The sequence below is a fragment of the Vipera berus genome, assembly GCF_964194415.1.
Source record: "Vipera berus genome assembly, chromosome: Z".
Classification (NCBI taxonomy): Eukaryota; Metazoa; Chordata; class Lepidosauria; order Squamata; family Viperidae; genus Vipera; species Vipera berus.
In genome coordinates, this window is record NC_138205.1 from 51,819,714 (window position 1) to 51,847,285 (window position 27,572).

The 27,572-nt window shown below is 39.2% G+C and overlaps 2 protein-coding genes across 2 annotated transcripts in view; one reads left to right on the forward strand and one right to left on the reverse strand.

Moving 5' to 3' along the window:
- Positions 1 to 27,572, forward strand: part of PSME3 (proteasome activator subunit 3) — a 449,122-nt gene that overhangs the window by 223,943 nt on the left and 197,607 nt on the right. The gene's annotated exons all lie outside the window — the stretch shown is intronic.
- Positions 9,345 to 27,572, reverse strand: part of VAT1 (vesicle amine transport 1) — a 30,128-nt gene continuing 11,900 nt past the window's right edge. Inside the window, exons 3-6 of the mRNA XM_081345156.1 lie at positions 18,929 to 19,099; positions 17,396 to 17,485; positions 16,336 to 16,577; positions 9,345 to 15,649 (exon numbers count right to left, since the gene is read on the reverse strand). Coding sequence (XP_081201282.1) covers positions 15,545 to 15,649; positions 16,336 to 16,577; positions 17,396 to 17,485; positions 18,929 to 19,099 — 608 coding nt within the window. The 3' untranslated portion in view covers positions 9,345 to 15,544. The remainder of the gene's footprint in view (positions 15,650 to 16,335; positions 16,578 to 17,395; positions 17,486 to 18,928; positions 19,100 to 27,572) is intronic.

Below are 27,572 nucleotides of genomic sequence, written 5' to 3' on the forward strand. Positions count from 1 at the left end.
GGAGGCTAGTTGTTTCACTGATTGTTCTAACTATCAGATAAATTGTTCTAACTAAATGTACCTCCAAGAAGTGATATTCCTGAAATCTAATTTACAGAGGATCTGAAGATCCAAGCAAAAGATGAGGATTGAAAAAACTTATTCTTTGATTAAAAACAATTTTTCCTTGACTACTTGTTGCATTATTCCCTGCTTTATCACTCTGTTTATGCATCTGTCTCCCTCAATCCTCTTTCATGCCCAGAGATATTCACAGGGGCCTTTTCTAGACCAGCATTTTGCACATGCATGCATGTGCACCTTCCTCTTCCTGTTTCACCACATTTTACCCAGGTGTAATGAGTAGGCTTGAAAAAAGAAGAATAAACTCTGAAACTTCATGAATATTTAAACTACCATATGAGAAATACCTCTTTCCATGTTAATTTGATCTGTGGTGAATAATTCAAGAGCAGAGAGTCAATCCAAGCATCTGTGTTGGGTCAACAAGGCATCTGAGGGAAGTGACAAGCTGGCTTCTCACCTACCATAAGCTGGGCAGGACCTTCCTTTGTTGCATTATTCATGTGGGAGTCAGCAAGACAAACCAGACAGGCTGAGGGATCAGGGGACCTAATAAGGCTCATTTATTTGCAGCCTCTGATGAAGGGCTTGTGCTAAGGCTGAAAAGGTCTTGTCAAGGAAGACATTTGTGGGCTTGGCAGGAAAGGGAAGGGAATGAATTGGTCCCTCACAGCTTGGTCTGTCAAAATAGAAGCATTCATCTTCAGAAAGAACTATGCAATATATCTTATAGATGTAAATATGTTAATGTTCCAGCTTTGGCTTTCCCAAGGTTTTACACTGTGGTAATATTTGCAGTTAATATATTTTAATTTATACAATTATCATGTACAGGTACTCTCCAAGTTAAGCAAGATCAAATTTAGGTAAACTCCTTTGTGTGCAGGACATTGTCAACTTTAGGTGTGGTTTATGGAAATATTTGCTTCTGCAGGTAGCATAAAATACAATGGGAAGAAAATGTTGTTTACTTTATGCAAAAGTCAGACTGGGGGGGGGGTTAAGAACAAAATGATTGGATGAGTAGAATTATGTGTATGTGAATATTTCAGTGACTTAACCCCGGAGCAGGCAGCTGACAGATTGACAGTCCAATTGCTACAAGCATGCAATGATATTGAAGAATCTGTCAAGAACTGTATGGAACCATGCTGGCATGTATATGAGACAAGGAATAATTTATGGTGAAAGAAAAACAATGGGGGTTCTTTTATTGATAGATGTTAATGATACAATTCCATCATTTGGGGATTGGAATAAATATTAATCTTCTCTATGGTGGGGGTGTCTTATTTCTGACAGCTAGAGAGCTGTACCAATACTGTGTAGTATATCAAAAGATACACTTCAGAAGGAAGCAGGGCTATAATGTGAGTTCCTAGGAATTTTAAAGAGTTTTTGCAGGACATAAAGCCTCCAGATTGCTCCTTAAATTTCCTCAATCATTTCAAAATGTAAAAAAGAAAAATTGTCCTCCCCAAAATGAAAGTCCTTGGAGACCACCAGAGAGATACTGGCTGATTATATAAAACTTCTGGTGCAAATATTCCACACCTCAGTACCATGATATATTACATTTTGCATACCTTTGAAATCAGGCAAACAATCATTATTTTTCAAAATGGAAGCTTCTTGCTGGTGAATTGCTGGCAGTTTTGGGAAATTCAGACCTTCAAGATTTTGGTAAAAACAAGAGATTGGAGGATGACATTAATATAGTGAATATTTGGTCCTGAAAACAGAGACAGTTATACTGATTTAGACATTTAATATTTGAGGGGATAGGGGGCCTAAAATTAAAATCTAGTAGTTAGTAATTAGTAATTAACTCCAGTAATGATTAATCTGTACAAAATTGCTTGAATTTTAAAAAGTAGAAGATTTTGAGCTGAGGATTTTGAGAAACTTTCTGTTGTTTTTTGTTAGTTGCAAAGTCGTGTCCAACCCATTGCGACTCCATGGACAACGTCCCTCCGGGCCTTCCTGTCCTCTACTATCTTCTGGAGTCCATTTAAGCTCATGCCTACTGCTTCAGTGACTCCATCCAGCCACCTCATTCTCTGTCGTCCCCTTCTTTTCTTGCCCTCAATCTTTCCCAGCATTAGGCTCTTCTCCAGTGAGTCCTTCCTTCTCATTAGGTGGCCAAAGTATTTGAGTTTCAACTTTAGGATCTGACCTTCTAAAGAGCAGTCAGGTTGATCTCCTCTAGGACTGACCGGTTTGATTGCCTTGCAGTCCAAGGGACTCGTAGGAGTCTTCTCCAGCACCATAGTTCAAAGGCCTCAATTCTTTGGCGCTCAGCCTTTCTTATGGTCCAACTTTCACTGCCATACATTGCAACTGGAAAGACCCTAGCCTTGACTATTCGCACTTTTATTGGCAGGGTGATGTCTCTGCTTTTTAGTGTGCTGTCTAGATTTGCCATAGCTTTCCTCCCCAGGAGCAAGCGTCTTTTAATTTCTTGGCTACAGTCCCCATCTGCAGTGATCTTGGAGCCCAGGAAAATAAAATCTGTCAGTATCTCCATTTCTTCCCCATCTATTTGCCAGGAATTGAGAGGGCCGGATGCCATGATCATGGTTTTCTTAATGTTAAGTTTCAACCCAAGTTTTTCAAGCCTTCTTCACCTACAACAAGAACTAAAGAGGCTCTTTAGTTCTTCTTCACTTTCTGCCATTAGAGTGGTGTCATCTGCATATCTTAGGTTGTTGATATTTCTCCCGGCAATCTTTAATTCCAACTTTTGATTCATCTAGCTCTTCCTTTCTCATGATGTGCTCTGCATATAAGTTAAATAGGCAGGGCGACAGTATACAGCCTTGCCGGACTCCTTTCCCAATTTTGAACCAATCGGTGGTTCCATGTCCAGTTCACACAGTTGCTTCTTTACCCGCATATAGGTTTCTCAAGAGACTTTTGTTGACAGGGTGATGTCTCTGCTTTTTAGTGTGCTGTTTAGATTTGTCATGGCTTTCCTCCCAAGGAGCAAGCGTCTTTTAATTTCTTGGCTACAGTCTCCATCTGTAGTGATCTTAGAGCCCAGGGAAATAAAATCTGTCACTACCTCCATTTCCTCCCCATCTATTTGCCAGGAATTGAGAGGGCCGGATGCCATGATCTTGGTTTTTGACTATACACACTTTTGTTGGCAGGGTGACGTCTCTGCTCTTTAGTATGCAAACATTCTGAGGACTGACTATCACTTGGAGTGATGGGGGAAAGCAGAAAGAAGTAGAGAGGTTTTGTTCTATTGCAGTCATGAGCTTAGGGCTTTCTGTTGACTCCTCTTGAACCCTGTTTTTCCCCTCTATTATTCAGTAGCTCAATAAGCATTGAAAGTAAAAAAAAACTTGTCAGTCAGTGAGAAACTCTATTTTTGGAGGTAACAGCACATTCAACTGAATTGAACTTCACTGAGGTTAAAAGCCTAAGAGATGTCTGTATCCTGAGTTGTGATGGGGAGCTGAAATCTTTAAATTCTAAATTATGAATCATCCTTTTTTTTACTGAGATAATACTGAATTAAATTTTAGGAATTTCTGAAATGCGTTCTGCCTGTTAGGATCAGCTGTGGAATTGTAAGCAGCTATAGCCACCAAGTGGCAATAAAACTTCACTTCAGAAGGATACTATCTTAATTATTGGAGATATAGTCCTAGGCCTAGGGGTACATCTAAGCATATCAGAGGTCATTTCCAAAGTAACTGAGCAGTAACTGGATCTGCACATCTGGAAAATATAAGCAGAAATTATTCTAAGGCAGAAGATATAGTATTTTAAAAAACAAAAATACTTCAGTAGCTCTAAAAATATTGTATATTTGTATATCCTGCAAGCTGAAGGAACTTAGTTTTACCCTGAAGATTCTGCATCCAGTTTAATGGACAAACTGCTGAAAAGTTGTGGAAATGTATTCTGAACATGAGCTATGTATTCTATGCTAGAAATTTATATTATACGATTCTATTGTTCCCACAATACCTGCCTTGTAAACTATGGAGACAAAGTGACTTACACAAAATCACTTAATCAGCTTCTTTGGCTGAAGATGAACTTCAGTCTCCCTGGTCCCAATCCAACACCATATCCACTACAGTATATTGGCTTGTCAAGAAACTAGGGATTTTGCAGGCTAGTGACTATCAAAATTTCAAAGACAAGATCTTTGTGTTCTGGTATATTCCCTGTAGTACTGATGCATAAAGAAGGAGCACTCTCTTTATGTGTAGAATTCTTCTTGGACACAATTTCCAGGATCACAGGCTGATGTGGTTTTATTGTTACCTGTTATAGTTCTTTGCAACTTTTCTGGGAATTACTACTTGACATTAAAGCTCTTCCAGCTATCTGTCTAGAACAACTTAAATGGGAAGCTTAGCTTGATAGCTTCATAGCAACTTTTCAGATTTGTCTCTATCTTGGCAAATGTAAATCAATCTAATTCTCCTAATCTAATTCAACTTTCAGGTGCAATCCATATTTGCCTCTGTTCAGATCCTTACAATTGTTAGTTGTACATAGTAGTTGCCTTACTTGTTATACAAGTTAAACTTTGAATTAGAGAAGCAGGTCGTACTAGGTTTTGATTGTGCAATAAGACTCAGCAGACTTTCAGGTATCTGCATAGCAGGCTTAGCAATGATGGGTCCTGTTGAAAGATGAGCTTGCAGATCTGGACAGTCAGCACCTGTCACAGAACCACAATAGTACAGTGGGCTGAGTTTGCTGTCTCAGGGATTGGACAGGAAGGATCCTCACCCTTTGCATACATAGAAAGACCAAGTAAGTGGAACAGATAAGTTAAATGAGGTTGCTTGAAAGAAAAAGGTATGACTCAGGTAAAAAGGCATGCTTGGGTCAGGACTCTAAAAAAAGGGATCAAACTTCTCTTAATGAAATTCTTTCAAACTTTGGATCTACAGTAACTTTCTGAAATTGCTGGCTGACCTCTGGACTGATACAAGATTCTGCTCAGCTCTGATTCCTTGATCTTGAGTTTGTTTGCATGGAACTTGAGTTTCTGAATTACGATTGTTCCTGGGCTCTCACATTTCTGCACTGACTGAGATTTACAGTCACTATAAATAACTTTATCTAAGTTTGATCTTTTGTAATTGTAATTGCATAGGAAACTGAAGTGAAAGTAAAAGCAATTATGTCCAGAATCATCATCAGTTAGCCAAGATGACATCAAAATGAGAAATACGAATTATGACATATTGATGTGACCTCAGTTTTATATTTGCATTATAATGTTACATATAGGTCTATAAAGAGTGACCTTTGCATTGTGGTGTTATGGTGTACATTTCTCCACATGAACGCTCTTTGACAGAGATGTTCAGGGGCAGTGAAAAAGCTTACCTCTTTATATACTAGAATGCTAGATTGCAACCTCATAACAAAGCTACAAGAGAGCAAACTTGTGTTATATCATGAGACACATAATCATTAGGATTAGCAATGAATATTTATGGCTAGTTATGATGGCTAGAGGAGGATGAGGATGTAACATTAAATTGGTGCTGAGATTTATATTTCTACAGGATGGCCTATCTTCAAGTTGGTCCTTCAGATTTTGCTATGGCGCACCCATCACTGCTATATTTGAGGCCTTCTATCTACTGATCAAGGGATGCGGTGGCTCAGTGGGTTAGGACGCTGAGCTTGTTGATCAGATGGTTGCCAGTTTGGCGGGTCGAATCCCGAGTGCTGCGTAACAGAGTGAGCGCCTGTTACTCATCCCAGCTTCTGCCAACCTAGCAGTTCGAAAGCATGTAAAAATGCAAGTAGAAAAATAGGGACCACTACGGTGGGAAGGTACTGTAACAGCGTACTGTGTGCCTTTGGCGTCTAGTCATGCCGGCCACATGACCACAGAGACGTCCTCGGACAAGCGCTGGCTCTTTGGCTTTGAAATGGAGATGAGCACCAGCCCCTAGAGTTGGAAACGACTAGCACGCATGTGCGGGGGAACCTTTACCTTTAATCTACTGATCATCCTCTACTTCTTTTTTTCCTTTCACTTCTCCTTCTCCCAGCATCATAAACTTTGTCAGAAAGCTTAGGTCTTCAACACCATCTCCCTCTGTGAGGGAGATGGGCAGTTTCTAATTTTAATAAATAAATAAATAAATATTCCAAAATATGACTATCTGAGCTGATAATGTGTACCTAGCGAATATTCTGATTTGGTCAATGATGCTTTTATTTTCTTGATTGTCTTTGGTATTCCCATAAGTCTTCAAAAGTGTAAATACATTTCTATTCTGCTCTTTCAAAGTCTGATTTTTTTACTTCCATGAAGTTACTGAGTCTAAATCAGAATAGAGCTGAAAGGGATGTTCAAGGTCAAGGAGACCCTATACTACATCAGACAAGTGACTGTCCAGTCTCTTCTTACAAATCTCCAGTAATGAAGCACCCACAACTTCTGACAGCAAACTATTTCAGTGGTTAATTGCCCTCACTGTTAGGAAGTTTCTCCTTAACTTCAGGTTGCTTCTCTCCTTGATAGTTTCCATCCATTGTTTCTTGTCCTGCCCTTTGCTGCTTTGGAAAATAAGTTGTCCCCTTCATCTTTGTGGCAACCTCTCAAATACTGCAATACTGCTATCATGTTCCCTTAGTCCTTCTTTTCTCTACACTAGTCAAACTGAAATCCTGCAACCGTTCTTCATATGTTTTTGTCTCCAGGCCTTTAATTCTCTTAATTGCTCTTCTTTGCACTTTTTCCAAAGTCTCAGCATCTTTTTTGTAATGTGGTGACCAAAACTGGATGCAGACCTTATGTTGTAGTATCCTTGACCTTGAATGAAATGCATTGAGTAAAAGTGATAAATACACATTTTTTTTAGACTGGGAAGCTGGTTCTTCAGTTGATGAACCAGCTCTCAGCAGTGGCTTGCCGAAATGTGACAGGACACTAGGAGTTATGATTTGCAATAATTGAGATAGGTAAAACATGCTGGAAGACAATGAACAGAGTTTTAAATCACTAACAATACACCTGATTTGTATAATGCCAAGAGGTCTAAAAGCTTGGGACTGCCCATGTGTGAAAGATATTTTAAAATTTTTAATTTGCAGTACGTAAATTTAATAGGCACATCTTGTTCTGCAAATGTATTTTAGATTTCAGCAATCTGAAAATTTCCAGATGTAATTATTTCTACTTCCATAATTTCATTGTATTGGGAGACAATGATTTTTTTTTATTAATCACATAAAATAGAGGGAGGATATATACTTAATACAGTACTCCTTACAAAAAAAATCAACATTTTTATAGCAAGTAGTCCTTTATTTTATGTAAAGAATCAAGTTGGTTATTACTTGTCATTTCTTCAGTTTCTAAAAATGCTGCCCTTCATGGTTATCTGTTCCTCATTTTCAACTCCATGTTCTTATCCAGAAACAAATGCAAAGTTGCACCATTGTTATCTGTTGATATAAATTTTCTTGACCTTTAATCTTGTATTGATATTCAGCAAGACTTTGATATAACACTGAGCATTACTTGGCCAACTAATAAAGTTGCATCAGGATAAAGTAATTGTAACCCCACCCTTTTGTTTTGCAGAAATGGTTTTGGCAACTAGAAGTATAACTCATCCAATATTGACTTTTTCCTTAAACTGATTTATCTATACAAGCCTTAATTTTAACTTAACAATTAGTGGTTTCTACCAATGGGGACAGGATTTTTAATTTCCCAGCTTTCAGGGCTATATTTCTCTCTGTTAGGTGTAGTATTTGCCCTGCTCTCAACTATCTTAACAGCATCTACAGGTACTTACTTGCATGCCTCCCTTTTAAAATACATCTGTCTCGGCAAGTAATTTATATATATCAGAAAGTTTTTCAGACAAAAGCATTTTTGTCTTGACTGGTGTTCCAGAGAAATACTGTAGCCGAGTACATATAGATGTCACAGGGGTTCAAAAGAATCACGAGAGGATTGTAACATATGGTTAAAGTTGCCTTGCTAGTATCTTGTGGTGTTTTAGTTATTTAGATCATTACATTCCTCATAATATTTGTCAAAGTCTAAGGGAGTTTCCTTTTTTTCTTCAATTAAAATGTACTTCTACAGTTGCCTTTGGATATTGTGCTGAAAACTGTAGATCTAAGCAATTATGCAAAAGAGGAAAGAGTTGCTTTTCTTGTAAATGAAAGTATCATGCCCCAGTGCAGATATTACTTTGAAAGTACAAGTTGATACAAGAAACATTTGTGCATCTCATCTGGTATCATGCCTTAAATCACATTGTGATATTGGATGCAGCTGATGTAAGCAGAATAATTTTATATTTTGAGACACTGACTCCCAGAAGCAAAGAAAGAAGAAACACAAGTACTCTTCATTTCTCTCTCTAGTTATCCTTGTTAGTAACTCTGAATTTCCAGCATTGCAAACAAATAGGTTTCTGCTTCTGTGCAAAGCTTGCCATTTTATTCAGAACCTTTCCCACTTTCTGCAGGCTTTGAGTAACAAGTCTTGCACAGATTTTATTTTAATATGACCTTAGCTTCCTATTGCAACATGGTTTAAAACTTAGAAAGTTCCAGGGTGGATTGTGATCTGTTCAGAATGCAAAATCAAATAAGCTATGTCCTTTTCTCCTCCAAACAGTAACTGTATTTTTTTAACCTTTTCAGGAAATAGTTATGAGAACCAAATCACACAAAGTCAGGTGCAGGAAATTTGTAGCCACTCAGATGTTGCTAAGCTACAATATCTAGCAGCTACCAACAGCATAATAACTAGGGTAGAATTTAGAAGCCAGGTTCCTCAGTTCCTACTGTATATAGGCCTTTCTTCACATATAGTTGTTCTTACATAGCACTTGTCATTTTATTTATTTATTTAATTAATTAATTAAATTTTTATACCGCCCTATTCCCGAAGGACTCAGGGCAGTTTACATTTTAATTTCCCTTTTGTTTCAACTAAAGTGTTAGACAGGTTTAAACTATTCCAGGCAGCTATATCAATTTCCTTCTTCCTCCTAGGTCAGGGGTAGGCAACCTTGGCTCTTTTATGACTTGTGGACTTCAACTCCCAGAATTCCTGAGCCAGCATGCTGACTCAGGAATTCTGGGATTTGAAGTCCACAAGTCATAAAAGGGCCGAGGTTGCCCACCCCTTCTCCTAGGTCTCGTGAGATGCTCTCAAAAAACCTCAGTAATGAAATTACTCTCCTATGTGCTGGGAAAGTCACACACACAAACTATGAAAGAACAGAAAGATGAGAGTCACGGGACAATTTTTTCTCGTTTTTGTTATGCTTTTAATGAAACACCCAATAAACACGTAAGGCATATGGTAACAGTAGGCAGATTAACAATTTCATGTCTGAATCTGTAAACAGCATTGGCACATTTGCTTTGTTGATACACACGTACACGCAGGCACACACGCAGGCGCAAGCAGAAGAGGACTTCTTTTCAAATACCATAAAGACTTGAAAAAGCATCTTGAACCATAAAGACAAACAAGCGGTGGGCCACCCAAAGCAGAGGAGGTGGGCAGGTGCCATCACCAGTTACTAGGGGACTGTGCAGCCTGCCCTCACTGCCAGCAGCCTTTCTTCATCAGTAACTCCCTAGCATGGGGGAAATCTATTTGGCAACAGTGGTGATTCCACAGCTGGCATTGCAGGGCCAGGATATCTACTGCTTGTCATTCAAGCCTACATCATACTAAAACAATCATGCAAGTAAAAACAGCCCTGCTTTGAGGAAGGGAGAGCTTTTCCTGCCTTTGAAAGACCCACAATTACCTTGACTTTAGCCTTCATTACTAATATCTCTCCCAGTGCTGATTAAATACTCTTTTGGGGATTTTTTTTAGAACAGAATAGAGCTGGAAGGAACCTTGGAGGTCTTCTAGTCCAGCCCCCTGCTCAAGCAGGAGAACCTATACCATCTCAGACAGGTGAGCCAAAGCCTAACAAAATGCCAAATGCCACTTTAAAAACAAAAGGAAAAGCTAATTGACGATAATGGAAAGAAAATATTTTAAATGTTTTTATATCAGACGTAACTAAAGAAAGTGAAACAAAACTTAAAGAATTTGTTTACCTCTGAACTCAGAATTTTGAAGTGTTTAAATCTGAGGGACAGTTGAACTCAGTCATCCTGATAATCAAAGACAATAATGGGTCTACAAAAGGAGTGTAAAGCTTGTTATTTTACATTCTGAGTGTTATATCTCTCAATGGCCCAAAGTGCTTTTTTCCAAAAAGCAACTGACTTTCTTAGTTTCTCAGATGAGAAGTGAAACGTTTAAAAAAAGCAACAAACCAAGAAAGTACAGTTGCCTTTTGGGGAAAAAAAGCATCTTTGGGACAACCATAGCCTGGATAACTGAGAATCTCTGAGTGACCTTCCCATCAACATCACATACTATGCTATCTATAATTGAGAACATTACAAATATTAGAGATTTCATTCATTCTAGAAGTATTTTTATATCTCTCTAAAGACAGCTCTGATGTTAACTTTGGCACATTGCAAATCGTTTCCCTGAGGGAGCTTTGCCTTTGCCTCTTTCACTTCTTTATTTGAGGAGATCCCTAAATAAGGTGGGCTGGTATGAACTGCCAGATCAAGTTGTGGGAGCTGTTGTGTAAGAGGGTTGCTGTTAGTTCATAGCACTGAGGACCCACTTCAGCCCTAGGAAACAGGCTTTTCAAAATATGCTCTTTGGGTCTTCAATAATATTCAGGCTACATGTTGCTCATTGAGCAGGAAATATGGCACTTTTTCAATTAAACTGCTCTACACATGGCAATCTAGGCAGCGTCATTTTGGAGTTTTATCTATCACCTATCTTGCAAGAAATGTCTCAAGAAAGGCTTCTTGTGATAAAAATTGTCCTTGTATTCTGTTTTATGGACAATTCAAGAAAATATCCTATTTCTCCCCTCATCTCACCCCCACACATTTTTAACTTTGAGGGTAAGCATATTGTTTTAACTAGTTAAGACAAGTGATTTTAATTTTAAAGTGGGGAGAGGAGATTAAAAGGCTTTATTATTACAAATGGCCCATAAAACCATTCTCTGAAATACATACATGCAGGCACACAGACACACGCAGTCAAGCAAAATAAAAGAGATGATAAAAAGTTCAATATTACAATATTAATCAGCAAGGCAACAAACAGTATAGTTATAGTGCTTTAAAATTTGATGTTTTCTGTATAAAAGAAATACAGCTGAGTAGTAGTAAGACAAATCCACTTTAGCACAAAGATAAAGTTATTTTCTGTTCAGGAAGAACATTTAAAAACTGTCAGATTCCAGCATGAGAGAGCAAGGTTGCAGGAAGGGAACATCACTTGCTGCTACTTCGGGTTAAAAACAGTTTTTCCTTTGTGGTACCATTGGAAATACATGGAAAGCTATATTTGGCCCATCTCTTCCCAAAGGCACTGGAGCACACTACAGGAAAGAGTTGGTTCTGTCTCAATCAAAGTTCCACAAATTATACTAGTAACAGAATTCAGGTTCTCCATATTTATCATGTGACAGAGGTTCATTAAGCCATACATCTACTCAATTTAAAAGAGCTTCCAGCCATTAAGTTTCAGAAATAGTGGTCAGGAGATTTAAACCACACTTTCATAGTATTATGCAAAAATTATCTGATGGCTCTTATACGGAAGGTTGAACGTACAGTATCTAGGAGAATTCATTGTATCTGTTAATAGCATCAAAATGTATGCATTTCTGTAATAACACATCCTATTATGCAGGTGTCCTCACTGATTAGGGAACAGAAGCCATCTGTACATTTCACACCGTCTCCTTGGGATGGGGCATTCCTTTTTAACAAGTCAGCATTGGCAAAGGCTTCTTGAATTAGACCTTACTCACTGTTTGGAACAAGGCACAATAAATTGGGAATAACCATGCAGCATATAAGTTCCTTTAAAGGCAAGGCTATTCATTACAATTTTACAATGATGAGGTTAGAAATGTTTTGGAATGCGATCCCGATTAAGGCACCAGGCAGCAGCAAGGAAGGAAGGAATGGGGAAAAAAACGATCTAAACCCATGAAGTTTTACAATAGATTCTCTCCCCATCCCACCCTTTCCCCCAATTATTTTGTAAGAGCTTGGAAGATCACAGCTGATCATGTCTTTTTTTTTCTCTGTTGTGTTCAAAATAACAAAATTTGGAATTCATTTTCTCTTTTGATCATACATCTGGGATCTGTAAACTCCTAATGACCTATACTCTTAAGACCAGAAGCTAAAATATTGGACCTTGGTAGGTCCTGGGAAATGGTTAAAAATATCAAAAGGTATGAGGTTGTGTACAAAATAAGTGGCAGAAGAAATGCCACATCAGATAATCAGAGCTACAGCCTCATGCTCTAGATTAGTCTCCAATATCTATTGAGTTACCTGCATATCAGATCAGATCTCTGCATTTTCCCCTCCCGATGCCCTTCAGATTTGGAACCTGGATATTCTCTCTGCTGGAAATGCTGAAAGTTAAAGTTCAATATCTCTGAAGGGCTTTAAACTGGAAAAGTTGCATTTGACTTAAATGAGTGGCTGGTTGACTAACCAGCTGTCCTTCCATAAGGTAGGAAGTTCTAGGAATCTGCCTTACACTATATTAAACTATTTAAAAACATTGGAAGTTTTTGGGCCAACATTCTTCCCCACTCTCCTAACTTTATCTAGCATAGCTTGGATTTGGAATTACCTGCACAAAAATCATATGCTCTAGCACTGAGCATCGGCTCCTTGAAACAACCGACTATTTGGTTCCTCCCAGTTCTAGGATCCCATGAATTAATTGGTATTCTGGTACTGTCTTATCTTTCATAGTAAGAACATGGCAAATTAAATAATGTTTAAAAATGCTTGGTAGCCTTTGTTTGAGCCTCTAGAAATGATGTACTCATCAATCTCAAAACATTTATACAAAATAATAAAAGGAATGATCCACAGTAAGAAAAATCACCTCCAGAACTTCAGTCTTTTGCTTAGAAGTATCCAATGGATGTTTGGTATTCCAAGCCAGATTTTCTCCACAGTGACTGCACTAGATGCTTCCTTTCATATGTTACTCACCATAATGGTTAACAGGGTTGTACAAGGAAAACAGCCAAGGTGTATTAAAATAGCCTTCTCAAGTTGAAGTTTTGCAAATATATTTTCTTATTGATTCCATAATAACAAGATGGCAACCATTTCAGCAATTGGATGTTTAGGAAGGAAAAGAAAATATTTATATTACATTGAAGGTACGATGTCCCATTTCATGATGTTTTTTTTTAAATGAATCTCTGTCCCCCGCCCCCAATTACGTATCAGGAATGAGATGCAATACTAAAGATTGAAAAGCTGTAGCATTGTGCAAGAATTGTGAAAATGTTCTATTCACAAAACAGACATGCTAAATAAACATAGTCCTGCAAAAGATTGTAAGCTGAGGATCCCCCTAAATAATATGAGCAATCAAGGGCTGATGGGCCAAAAGGATGTCAAAGATAGTTTCCATTCTCACACACATATTTGTCTCAATGAAATGGTCTCAACATTTTCATAGATGGCTTTCTGATGGCTGAAAGAAAAAGAATTACCAGAAAGAAAAATGCTTAGCTGATACAATCTATTTTTCCTAGGCCAATAAAAGACATAATATTAGACCTAGGATTTCTCAGCCACAACTAACTGTTAAGAATCGAAAGAAAAGGCTGAGGAAGCAATTTGGGACCCTTTTCTTGGATATTTTGTTTACTGGAATATGAAGGATAACAGCCTCGCCCAAAATAGATTGGCAACACTCCTGGAAAGAGGAGGAACTTTAGAAATGGATAATTCAGTGCTGAGGATCAAATTCCTAAAACAGTAAAAAATATTTACTGACACAAATACACAAACACCCTCTGAAGATTCTCAAGGAAGAGCTTTCAGAAATAGTGGTTAATGAAATAGGATCTGACTTAATCTATTCAACAAAAGAAGTCTTCAGCAGAAATAGTTCATGGATACATTCTCAAAGTGACCAATTGATTTTTTTCATCTCAAGATAGAATCTTACAAATCCAAAAATCTGTTACTATTTCCTGCCCAATCTGTTTCTTGTACAGGATTGGTCCTATGGCCCTTCTTCTACAACATAAAAATATTAAGAGAATATTTCCTCTGCAGTGAGTCATAAGCCTGAACTAGGCTCATCTCTGATGTAACTTGCAAAGCACTGGCACAGATGCACATCTAGATATTTCTGATCTCAAAATTAAATAACAATTGTAAGAGGGAATAATGTTACTAAATTATTTCTCCTACCTTTGACTAAGAACATCTCTGTTTTTATAGTTAAACCTTAGAACAGCCACATATCAAGCCAAAAGCTGGAGATGACAAACATGATATTACTATTTTGAGATTACAGACTACTCAGCTGTTTAGTATTATTAAATAAATGTCTGTCTACATAACCCATTAAATGGAAACAGTATTTGTCTCCAAATGAAGTCATATTTGGAGTCTTCCAGCTTCCTTCAATGGCAATTCCTTGATTTCCCATACTTGCATTCTCCATAGTAGATTTTGACAAAAAAATATGATATACTAGCTTTGGCTACATAGAACAGAGGACTTTCATATTGTAAGAAGCAGTGGTAGCTTTGTTACACAAAGGTAAATGAATACCGCAGAGACAAAATTCCCTTCCTCACATCTCCCTCCAGCTGCAAGATATCTAGTGTGTTGTTTATTAAATGTGTCCTTCCAAATTCAAAGATTTGTTTCTATGGAAACTGTCAACTGTCAATTGCTATTAAAACAATGGGTGTTTTACACATTTTAAACTTACTAGTCATTAAGTATTCAGAGGTAAACTAAGGATGGCTAAGGAGAGAAGATGTCATAGAGACAAACAACAACAGTGTGTGAATTTAAGATCAAGAAATCTGAGATACTGCCAATTCATATGTTTGTGTTGTGTACTTTTTACTTCTTCATATAATTCTTTATATGGTTCCTTTAAGAGCAAAATATCAAGATTGCAAAAGAAGCGCTGCATTTCTCTTTTAAACTAGACCAGGGATAGACAACCTCGGCTCTTTTATGACTCCTGGACTTTAACTCCCAGAATTCCTGAGTCAGCATAGCTGGGAGTTGAAGTCCATGAATCATAAAAGAGCCAAGGTTGCCTACCCCTGAACTAGACCAACCAATAATTTCATAGGGATGGGGCAATCTTTTAAGTTCCACTCTGTAAAGATTTTATGAAACTCAAAAGCTTGCCTCAACTTTAAATGGTCAACTAATCACAAGAAAAGACATTTTTTCTTCAGTCCTTATATCACTTACTCCATTAACAGCATTGAGACACCTGTCCATTCCTACTTCCCTCAAGGGCCAGATGTGGGGGGGAGGGGAGAAAGTTTAAAAAAAAGTCCCCCAAATCAACCTGAGGTCAAATAGTTCACCCATGCCCCTTGCTTTAATTCTCTGTTTTCTTGTTTTCATCCTTCGGTGGAACTTCAGGAACCAAGACAACTTTCCCAACATTCTTCTTCTCTTGCATCTGCTTCATGGCATCAACCACCTGCATCAGAAGAAGGACCACACCACTTCATTCCTTGTGACCAAGAAGAATGCATCCAAGGATACAGTATATGTCAGACTTTCCCAATTTGGTACATTCTAAATTAGCTATACTCATCATTCTGTTTTTAATATATACTCACTGTTCACTAAAATCACACATGATTTGGAGTTTGTTTTTTTAGTAGTATCTGCCTTGAAAGTGAAGCATGTACATGTGGGAGAGGGAGTGTTGGCCAAATGACTCAGCCACTTGCTTGCTTACTCACTTTTTAAAATACTTTCTGTCATCAGAAGGACAAATGCAAAATCAGTCAAAAAAGGCTTTACACAAACTTCAACACAACTTTGGCTTCTATACTTTCTTTTCATGGTCTTTGCCCTTGAAAAGTCTGCCAGAAATTTTTTATGAACCTGCCTCCCCCCAAGCATTTAAAAGGTGAACCAAATGAATGTGATCTATATACTGGAGATTCAACTGACACTATTTAAAGAGTATGGCAGATGGCCATCAGGCATCTAACATTCTGGAATCATTCCTTAAAGGTTTTGGAGATAATTGCTGGGGTTGAATTCTGTAATGATGTTAGTTTTTTGGAGGGGAATAAATTAAGCTAAAGGCAGCAACCTTTTTGCTGTGGAACACAAGATATGAGAGTAGCTCATTGGGTGGCCAAGCATTCTCACCTGTTCAAAGGGCCAAACAGAATCCACCTTTGGTTTGATTTTGCCCTGATTGTAGAGAGCAATTAGCTTGGTCACCACAGCAGTTAAAAGCTCCACTTCCTCCTCAAGGTAGCCCAGGTGGTAGCCACAAACTGCTTTGTTGAGATGAAGCAGTTGCAAGGCATTGATGCTAAACTGATTCCACCAGGTCTTTGCCATAGCCATCAGGTTCTTCCTCTGTCCTGTTAGCAAGTTGGCTACACCTACAAAATTGAGAAATATCCTCAATATTGTAACTCTGGCAACAATGCCTGGAAAATCAAGATGACTTTTTCTTTAAATGCAAAGTACTGCAGCATAAGAGCAGGCTACAAATCTCATTCCAAAACTGTATTAGGAATTTATACTCCTTATAACTTAATAAAGTATCTGCAAGACGTTGAGGACATTCTAGGCTACACTAATATATATGTCAGTCTAACTCAATCTACCCCTGCCCTCTATATAAGCAGAGGAAAGTCAATTTCCGTCTCAACAACAAAATAATAGCTTGCAAGGATGGGATTTGGGAAAAGATTTTCTTTTCCCAAAGCACACACAAACACACACTTTTTTTAATAGTTAAGGAACCAGATTAGAAACCAGGGAATTGTGAGTTCTAGTCCCTCTTTAGGCACGAAAGCAGGGTGATCTTTGGCTATTCACTTTATCTCAGCCCAACTCACCTCACAGGGTTGTTATTGTGGAGCAGATAGGAGGAGGGAGCTATGTTGGATATGTTCATCACCTTGAGTTATTTGTAAAGATAATAAAGACAGGATAAAAAAATCTAAAAAGAACAAATTTCACTAGAGCATCCAGCTAATCACTATGAGAGCTTTGGCTTCATCCAGAAAACTAGACCTGTTATATCATTACTTATTGTTTGAATTTCAGGGAACGAGTCTTGACACTGCAAAGTGACCTCATTTAGGTACACTTATTCTCAAATTCCAGATCTGATCTTTGGGATTTAGAAGATGTTGAGACTCAACTCCTGATGAATTCCAGCCGCCCTTTGATGGAATGCTTTCTGACTCACCATAAGTGACCAGTTTGCCCATTGGTTTCAGGAGATGAAAGCCTTTTGTGGTATCTGAACCTCCTAAGGGGTCCAAAACAACATCTACACCTAAAAGGGAAAAGAGGGGGAAAAAACAGAAATAGTTTAATGGGAAATTTCAACTGAAAGGAAACAAAATTCCCTGTGTGGCATTTTCAGTTTAAGCAAGTTTCAATAATTTTAATTTCAGTTACTTTTCATTTTACTATTAAGTTTTTGTAAAAAAAAAGTTAAATAAATCAGCCTCTAATATAAACTAATAATTTATTCAGATCTATGATTCAGTCAGCCATAAATCTGTAAGCAGAACATCTATACCATTTTCTCACACTCTCTTTGTTTTTACTACTTATTTATTTATCTACCAATAAATCCATGGGTGCTGCCTATGATTTGAATTTTTCTTTTTTCATTTCATTATAATAATTCCAAGAAAAAGGAAAAATAATGCTGACACAAACGCTGATTTAAAGGAATATAGGAATTAGAGAGATAAAGGGAAAACCAATATAAGCATTAAAATATGGGTGGATAACTAATACAATCTGAATAACTAATTCTTATGACTAACATATTTCAACATACTATTAACAACTTAACAGCAGCGTAAGAAATTTAATATGCCATTTCTAGTTAAAACATGTTCCTATTAAAATATAAAAATACGTAACAGGGAAAACAGAAAACAGGAAAAAGAAAAGCTATAAGCAACATACAATAGAAAAATACTATAAGTAATGTGTAGGACAGGCTACATATCGAACTAAAACATTAACTCTATAACCCGGATTTGCCACAACTCCATGTATAGAATTATAATCCAAAAGTTGTTTCCAAATAAGACTGAATTGTAGCTAAGATTAGATATGAAGTCTTTCTAGACATCAAAGCATACTCACACAGTTTAGTTAACCATTCTTATACAGAGGGAACAAATCTAGTAACGCTTGGATCTTAAAGTTTGCTCCCAGTTTGATATATATTGATTAAACCTGATAAAGGTATGGTCTGAGCAGATTTCAGAATGAATCCAGTAATCTTCATCCTTGAAAGATTAATTTAAATTGATAGGTCTACAAAGCACCACCAACTCACGTTATTTATTTAAGCTGATTAAAAAGGTGACCCTGATTAAGCTGGGCTGCAGTTATAATGAAAGTACGTAAAATAACATAGGCTGCCAACTTTGGAGAGCAATATTTCTCCAAAAAAAGAGAGAATCTCTTTTAAGAACCTGCAGTGACACATCAATCCTACCATCACCATCACCCCCCTGACCATACTTTCTGTTTGACATTTTTCTGCAGATTTTGGCTGATTTGTTTAATTTCAATTCATATGATTAGTCATGCTCTGCAAGTTAAAAATTAAAACTCTAAATAATAAATCATTCAAATTATGCCAGTTCTTTTCAGCTCCCATAATACCAGAGTGTCCCAAACAGGAGCACAGAAAATGAAGGAAATTTCAGACTCTTGCTCCGCCCCATCCCTTTCTTCAGCCTCTACTAACCTTTGGGAGAAATTTTCCGGACTTCAGCCACATAATCAGCTGCCCGGTAATCAATAGGATGAGTCACCCCATTCTCTTTGAGGGCTTCATGCTTGGAGGAAGATGCTGTGCCAAAAATGGTGACATTTTCCACAGTTTTGCAGAGTTGGACTGCTGCAGTTCCCACACCACCTAGAGAAAGAGGGAAGTGGGTCAAGTGAGTAATGAAAAAGTCCCGCAAGCCAAAAAAATGCAATATTTTCCATTCATTAAAAAAGTCAACATGGATTATCCTCACTAAACTTACATGTTTCCATTCTAATGGAAGTTAAATCAGTGGAAGATGTTCTTAATAGTACCATAAAATGGGCAAAGCGTGAAGACAGTGTTAACACAAGGAAATGCATGTGATGCTGTTTAATGGTCCAGACATCTCCTCACTGTAATCCCTGAGAGCTGGACAGATTGTGAATGAGTAGAACTTTTTGGAATAAGGTCAAACATCCAGCTGTTATTGGATCAACCCCATATCATTTCTGATCTTTAGCCATACCACTGGTGCAGTCCAGCAACATCTGGGGTTCTTAATTTCTCTGTCCCTGCTTTACAGCATTGTACTGTAATTCAGAATTTGGGAGCAGAAAAAAGCATCACATTTTACATTCTTATATAACATATAGTGAACAGGGTAGCTGTATTTGTACATTAAACTAAAGCAAGAAGAGGCAACTTTGAGGTCTGGTAACATGCCTGGAACTTTAAAGTGCCTGAGGCTATGTATGTATTATGTATCATAATACATAGAGCTATTCTGCCCCATAAATATAAACACTGTGGCTGGTGTGTTTTTTTGCAGTATATCAGATTCCCTTAAAAATAATAAAAGGAATTTTTATTTTTTTTAAAAAATAGTCCAAATCAGGGGGCCTAGTATGTACCAAGAGAAGGTACCAAACAGCTTATCTCTATGCCATGATTTGCTTAATTAACCCAATAGCCAGGTTTTCATAATAAACTGAATTGTAAACTAATCACAATGGCTATGCACTAACAACAACTATCCAACCATGTATTAGTTTTATGTCATGCAATATTATAATCCAATGATTATACCTTATGAACCTCCCCCACCCCCATAACACTGTAGAAAGAGGCCATTATGGTATGTTCAACAAGCCAAAATTAAAAGAAACTCTATCTCAAAATGAGGTAGAATGTATCTGTGAACAAAGGCCATTTGCCACATTCTTTGACAGGTTGAGTACACCTTACATGTAAGAATGATGCTAGGTGAACAGAATCCGTGTTTCTGAAGTTTTTTTAAACTATTAAATGCCCTTTGTAGGGTGGATATCAGTGTTTATATATGTTTCCATCTCAAAATGGGATTAAACTTTGCCATCACTTTTTACCAGTTATAATCACACATAGAAAATATTCAGGGGGAAATTGCTATGGGGATTCAAGATTGCCCAACCAACTTAACAGTATTATGAACCCAATTTATGACTGGGGAAAAATAGTTTTCCAACCACATGAAATTTACAAATAGCTGACTTTATACAGGTAATCCTCAACTTACAACTAAGTGAATTCCTGTAGTTGTTAAGTAGATTGGGTGTTCTTTCACCTTACCCCCATTAGACTGTGCTTGTCAGAAGTTGGCTGGGAAGGTCACAAGTGAAGATGACATAATCCCAGGATACCGCAACTGTCATAAATACCTACGGTGTATGTTGAGTACCCAAATGTTCATCACATGACCATGACGATGTTGCGATAGTCATAAGTGCAAGAACTGATAGTAAGTCACTTTTTTCAATGCCATTATAACTTCAAACAGTCACTAAATGAATAATTTTAAGTCAAGGGCTATCTATGGATTATGTACAGCCTCAATTTTGAGGCTGTGGCCATAAGTAGCTGGTTCACAGAGCACTCTAAGTCATAAACCATAATTTAAAAACTACAAAAACTGAATTCTCATGAGTCAAAAAGAAAGTTATTGTTCAGTTTAGTAGTACAAATGCATAAATCCAATTTATATGAACTTATGTTAGCTGCTTTTTCGTAATGCAACCTGTGTCAACACTGTGACAATGGATGTCCATGCTTTGACAACTGAGATTCAGCAGCCATTTTACCTTTGCTTTTTATGTGCCTTTTCTGTTCTTTTAGAGTTCAGTTGTAGAAAGGGGGATTGCGTAAATGCTTGAGGGTTTAGCTAGCCATAACAATGCAGAAGTGTGGGAACTCAAGGACATTGTCTGATAAGCTTTTGGCAGCCTGCCGGAGAGAAGAGCCCAGTTTTGCTCTAATTGGAGAATGTGATTTATGACAACTTTTGTGGGGTGGGAATTGCAACTTGTTACTTTGTATCTGGGGGGAGAGAATCTCAGTCTTGGGTTCAACTATGTAACTGCTGATACTTTGTTTCCTGAATAAATGTTCTTCGAGGAAGAAACTCTTGCCTTGAAGTTCTTTTAATTGGTTTCATCTATCAGAACCATGACATTAACCCAAGACTCCCTTTTTCTGTAAAATTACAGGGTTCTGAGCTCCAGTCACCTACCCAAAGTAGGCTGACAAAGACTCAAGGAAGATCCCAATATGGAGAAGAAGGAGAACCCTGTCACCGGCACCGTAGCCACAGCTGTTACATCAGTGGATGGAGCACAGGCCATTGCGCCAATTGAAAGCAGTCTCAGGTGTTTCAGCAATGGGGGCAAGATCAAAGACTAAAGAGCAAATCTGGTCATCTGAGTGGATCCTACCTAGTGGAGACCCAAAGTAATCAGAAACGAGCCAGCCAAAGAAAGATTTTTCGAAAGTCACCGAAACCAAATGCTCGTTGCCAGCTCCCCAAAGGACACGCTCTCCTGATGAGGGGTGAAAAAGATGGCATTGTCGCATGACTCAGGTGATTGGAAGTACCTGACTGCGGTCCAGAGCCAGTCAGTCGAGCACCTTAGGGAGATATTTGAAGGGCTGGAGGTGGGAAACAAGGAGCGCATCACCTGTCCACTGTCTACCAGCAAATGGGGAGATGAATAAGGCACGGGCAGTTCCCTGACCAGGAGAAGTTCTAATCCCATACTAGGGGCCAGGGCTGCCTCCCCACCTTTGTGGTCACCGGCATTAGCCTCGAGCCCTGTGTGGGATAGAAGTCTGCACCGTCAGCAACAGTGTGCCACTCCTGATCGTCACTGGTGGTCATTGAGTCCAGCCCTTCATTGTCGATGTGATAGCCCTGGGCGTTGAGAACGGTATATTAGTCCTGCGTGCCATTGCCCCTCTGAGAGCCCTGATCGCTACCTGCATTACCATGGTCTGGACTGTCCCCAGCGCAGGGAGAGCCCTGACCATTACAGTGACCTGGGTGGCTTTGACCAAGGGCAGCCCTGACTGTCACTGCTATTGACAGAGCCCTGAGCCGTGTCGCCGACAACATGGCCCTGATCTTTGTCCTCATCACCATGCCAGGCCCAGGAAGAAATGGGATAGAGACCTCCATCATAACCTGATACAGCATTATGGGTGAATGCACTGCTAGACTGACAGTAAAGCTTGGCTGTTTCTCCCCCCCCCCCAAAAGCTACATTTGATGGGGACCCTGAGGTTAACTTACTTTTTGAATTAAGTGCATTCTTATGTGAACTACAATAGTGATGCCTATCCAAACCAGGTGACAATGGTTGATGTCGTTGCAGCTAACCTAGAGGGAGAGGCTTCTGAGTGGCTCAATAGTCTGTACAACGAGCAAGCACCTGAGCTATGGAATTTCAACCTATTCATTAGGGGGTTGAGAACCCGATTTGAAGACAATTCCATAGCCTTGAGAGGAAAGAAAGTCATTCATGAAGTGAAGCAAGCTGGCAGACCGGCAATGAATTATGTGCGTGAATTCAGAAGGGTCGCAGGCCTTATTGACTGGTGGCCAGAACCATTTCAAAAAGGGCCTGGACAGCAACCTGTTCCAGGCCTGCGTCTGCCAAGGAGTTCCTGACTGATTACAAGAATAGTACCAAATATCAGTAAAGATAGATATCGAGCTAACCCGTCAAAAAAGGTTGGCAACTCTCAAACTGGTTCCAAGACCAGAACCTGCCAGATGACCAGTGATAAAAGCAGCTGGATCACCCAGGCCCTCTCCAGCACCACCAATCAAGTGCTTCAGTTGTGGTCATTAGGGACATCGAGCGGCAAATTGTCCGGTCCCATATCCCCAGTAGAGAGGTAGATCGGGACCGCCAGAAAGGAAGAAGTCCACTCAGCAGCTGAGCAAAGAAAAGTCAAGCTACGCCACCCAAAAACCCGTCACCCAAGTTGCATCACCTATGCAGGAGAGAGTCAAGACCCCAGCCGGATCCACTACAGTCTGGCTTCCTACGACAGCGACGATGAGGGGAAAATGACCCGATGGTGAGTCAACCCATTCCACCTTTTTCCACTCGCTGCCAAGCTCATAGTCCCTAAAACAGGGGTACTAATGGATTTGAAGGTGCTAGTGGACTCAGTGTGCTCCCAATGCATTACCAGCTTGCCAACTGCCCTTAAAATGGGCATATGAGCAAGATTGCTTTCCAAACCCATGAGATTTGAACAAGCAGATGGATCTTTAATGGGAGAAACCTTAGTCACCCACCTAACTGAACCAGTACATTTAGAAATAGGTGAACATTGGGAGCTCATCCATTTTGTGGTGGCTCCGAAAATGACGGAAACTGTGATTTTAGGTCTAGCATGGCTAGACAAGTGGAAGCCTTTCATTTGGTGGGAAAAGGGATGAGGACTGTGAGATTGCCGATAGGACCCAACCCCCCTCATGGCTCTTTTGATGTTAAAGCAGAGCCCGATCCACCATCAGAAACAGTGAAAATAGCCACCATTCCACTGCCAGGGGAGCCACTCATCCCAGGGAATACGAGATTTAATGGAAGCATTTAGTGAGAAGGAATGTGAAGTCCTACCACCGCACTGACCAAATGACTGCACCACTGAATTAATACTGGGGGCCAAGCTGACTAAATCAAAATGTACACCATGTCTTCCCTAGAAATGGAGGAACTACAACAGTATGTGAATAAAAATCTAGCCAGAGGCTTCATTGAGCTGCCTAAATCCCAAGTGGGGGCTCTGGTGTTATTTAAAGAGAAAAAGGACAGATCGATGAGGCTCTGTGTAGATTACAAGGGGTTAAACTGTGTGAGTGTGGAAAATTACCCCCTCCCACTCCTGAGGGACCTACTAACTCATCTAGCAAAGGGCCATATCTTCACCAAATTAGATCTAAGAGAAGCGTACTACCGAATATGAATAAAAGAAGGAGATTAATCGAAAACTGCTTTTAACTGTCCTATCGGCAGCTATCAATTCAAAGTTATGCCATTTGGACTACAAGGAGCTCCAGCTGTTTTCATGCAGCTGATCAACCAGGTGCTTGTATGATCATCTATACAAGGGTTTTTTGATGTATCTTGATGACATCTTAATCTATAGCGATAATATGACTGACCATGTGAATTTAGTGTGTAAGTTGCTAAAGAAACTACTAAATGCTAAATTGTATGTTAAATTATCCAAGTGTTGAGTTCCACCAAACCCAACTGGAGTATTTTGGCTACCGGATCTCCAGTGAGGGCATTGAGATGGATCCTGGCAAAGTGAAAGCCGTAATTGAATGGCAACCCACAAAGACTCTAAAAGAGCTTCAAAGCTTTCTGGGGTTTGCAAACTCCTACCCTCAATTCATTCCTTTGTTTGCTGAAATTCTTTACCTCTAACAGATGGATTAAGATGAAGGAAAGCCACACCCAGACCAACTGCTAACGTGGACTATGAACTGTCAAACTGCTTTTGAAAATTTAAAAGACTTTTTGCGGTCGAGCCAGTCTTAAAGCACTCCTGCCCGGGGGAACCATTTGTGATTCAAGCTGATGCTAGCGATGTGGCAGTCAGAGTGGTATTTTTGCAAAAGAATCATGAGGGGGTCCTACAACCTTGTGCCTACACCTCAAAAAAGTTCACCAATTGCAAGAGGAGGTGGGCAGTTTGGGAGAAGGAAGCCTTTGCAATTTGTTGGGCTCTACTAACCTGGCAGCACTACCTAGAAGGGAGCAAGGTGTGTTTTTAAGTATAAACTGATCACAAAAACTTAGAGGCACTGAAAACTCCTCACAAACTTTCCCCTAAACAAATACAATGGGCGCAATACTTTAACCAGTTTAATTTCACCCTAAAGTACATACCGGGGAAAAAAAACTTTTTGGCTGATGCTCAGTCTATCCAGATTGCCCCAGTATAAGAGCCAGTGTGAACAAGTCAATGATTCGATCATGCCTATGCCACAGATTGTTTCTCAATTAACACCACAGAAAACCCTGTCTATGACAAATCTGAACCTCGATGATCCTGTGACGAGAAAGCTGAAGCAGGAACTCCTCAATGATCAATGGTTTAAAGACCATCAAACTACCTTAACCTGTAGAGATGGATTAACTTATACAGGGGGAAAATTATATTTGCCTGAAACCCTCCACCTCCATGCACTGCAATGGAGCCATGATGTGAAACAAGCCAGACACTTTGGCTATTTGAAAATGCTACATTTAATTCGCTGGCAGTTTTGGTGGCCGAGTTTGTAAAAGGACATGGAAAACTATGTCAAAAGCTGTGCAGTGACAAGAATTCCAGGGAAGCCCCCTGGACTATGACAACCAGTTGCGGACCCTTCCCAGCCATGGGAAGAGATTGCAATGGATTTTATAGTTGAGTTACCTGAAAGCAGGGGAAATACAGTAATATGGTCTGTGATTGATCTTTTTTTGAAGCAGGCTCATTTCATTGCCTGCAAGGGACTTCCGACAGCCCCGAGATTAACCAAGATGTTCCTTAAGCACATGGCACGCCAAAATGAATAATCTCTGATGGGGGGTGCAGTTTACAGCCAAGTTCTGGAGGGGGTTCCTGAAAATAATTGGCTCATTACAAGGGTTGTCATCAGCTTTTCACCCATCTATGAATGGGGCAGCTGAAAAAGTGAACTTGATAGTGGAGCAGTACCTTAGGTGTTATGTGGATTATCAACAAATGAACTGGGCTGACCCTTTCGCTTCAGTGGCTTACAACACCACCATTCATAGCAGCACTGGTTTCACGCCTTTTAAGATTGCTACAGGGAAAGAATTCAACCCCATACCTGAGTATCCTCAAGGACCCTCTACCTCCCAGACTCTTGAACAATGGATGTCAGGATGGATGGAAGTTTGAGACAAAACTAAAACCACACTGAAAAAAGCCTCGGAAACGCAAGCTGATAAAAAAAGGTCTCCCCAGAAATCTTTCCATATTGGGGAAAAGGTTTATTTTTCCACAAAATGTCTACAACTTAAATTGCTTAGTAAGAAGTTGGGACCGAAATACCTAGGTCCCTTCCCAATGTCTGGATCATAATTCCAGTCACGGTGGAGTTGAAACTCCCACGACTTCTAGGAAAGATTCACCCTGTATTTCATTGCAGTTTATTAAAACCATTCTGGGGATCTACTTTACAACCTCCTCCCAAGAAAGCACCTGGTCCCCTACTGGTAGCTGGACAAACACATTATGAAGTGAAACGTATTCTTGATTCTAGGTTTTACAAAGGAAAGTTGCAGTATTTAGTACAGTGGAAGGGATATCCAATTTCACATGGGGAAAATCTATTGATGTGAAAGCTAATGGGCTCATCTGTAAATTCTACAACAAAACCCCAAATAAGCCTTAACCTATACTTCTGTTTAAATTGTAGTACTACTCCTCTCTGTTAAGTGGGGGGGGGCTGGATGTCAACGCTGTGACAATGGATGTCCACGCTTTGACAACTGAGATTCAGTAGCCATTTTACCTTTGCTTTTAATGTGCCTTTTTTGTTCTTTTAGAGTTCAGATGTAGAAATGGGGATTGGATAAATGCTTGATGGTTTAGCTCAGGGGTAGGCAACCTTGGCTCTTTTATGGCTCATGGACTTCAACTCAGCATAGCTGACTCAGGAATTCTGGGAGTTGAAGTCCATGAGCCATAAAAGAGCCGAGGTTGCCTACCCCTGGTTTAGCTATACATAACAATGTAGAAGTGTGGGAACTCAAGGACATTGTCTGATAAGCTTTTGGTGGGCTGAGGAGCCGAAGAGAAGAGCCCGCGTTTTGCTCTAACTGGGGAATGTGATTCATGACAGCTTTTGTGGGGTGGGAATTGCAACTTTTTACTTTGTATCTGGGGGGAGGGAATCTCAGCCTTGGGTTCAACTATGTAAGTGCCAATACTTTGTTTCCTGAATGTTCTTTAAGGATAAGGAAGAAACTCTTGCCTTGAAGTTCAATTGGTTTCATCTATTGGAACCATGACAACGTGTTATACTTGTATCAATGATATGCTAGTACCTTTTAGCTAAAAATCTCTCAAGAAGATGCACAAAAAAAGTAAAATACTTGCTAATAAATGGCACCATTTAAGCACTCTGAAAGGTCGGATATACTATTCAGGTAATCCGTGACTTTGAGCTCAAAACTGATATCGCTAAGTGAGTCAGTTAAGTGAATTTCTTGTCACAATTGTTAAGTGAGTCACTGCAGTTGTTAAGTTAGTAACAGGGTTGTTAAGTGAATCTGGCTTTGACTTTGCTTGT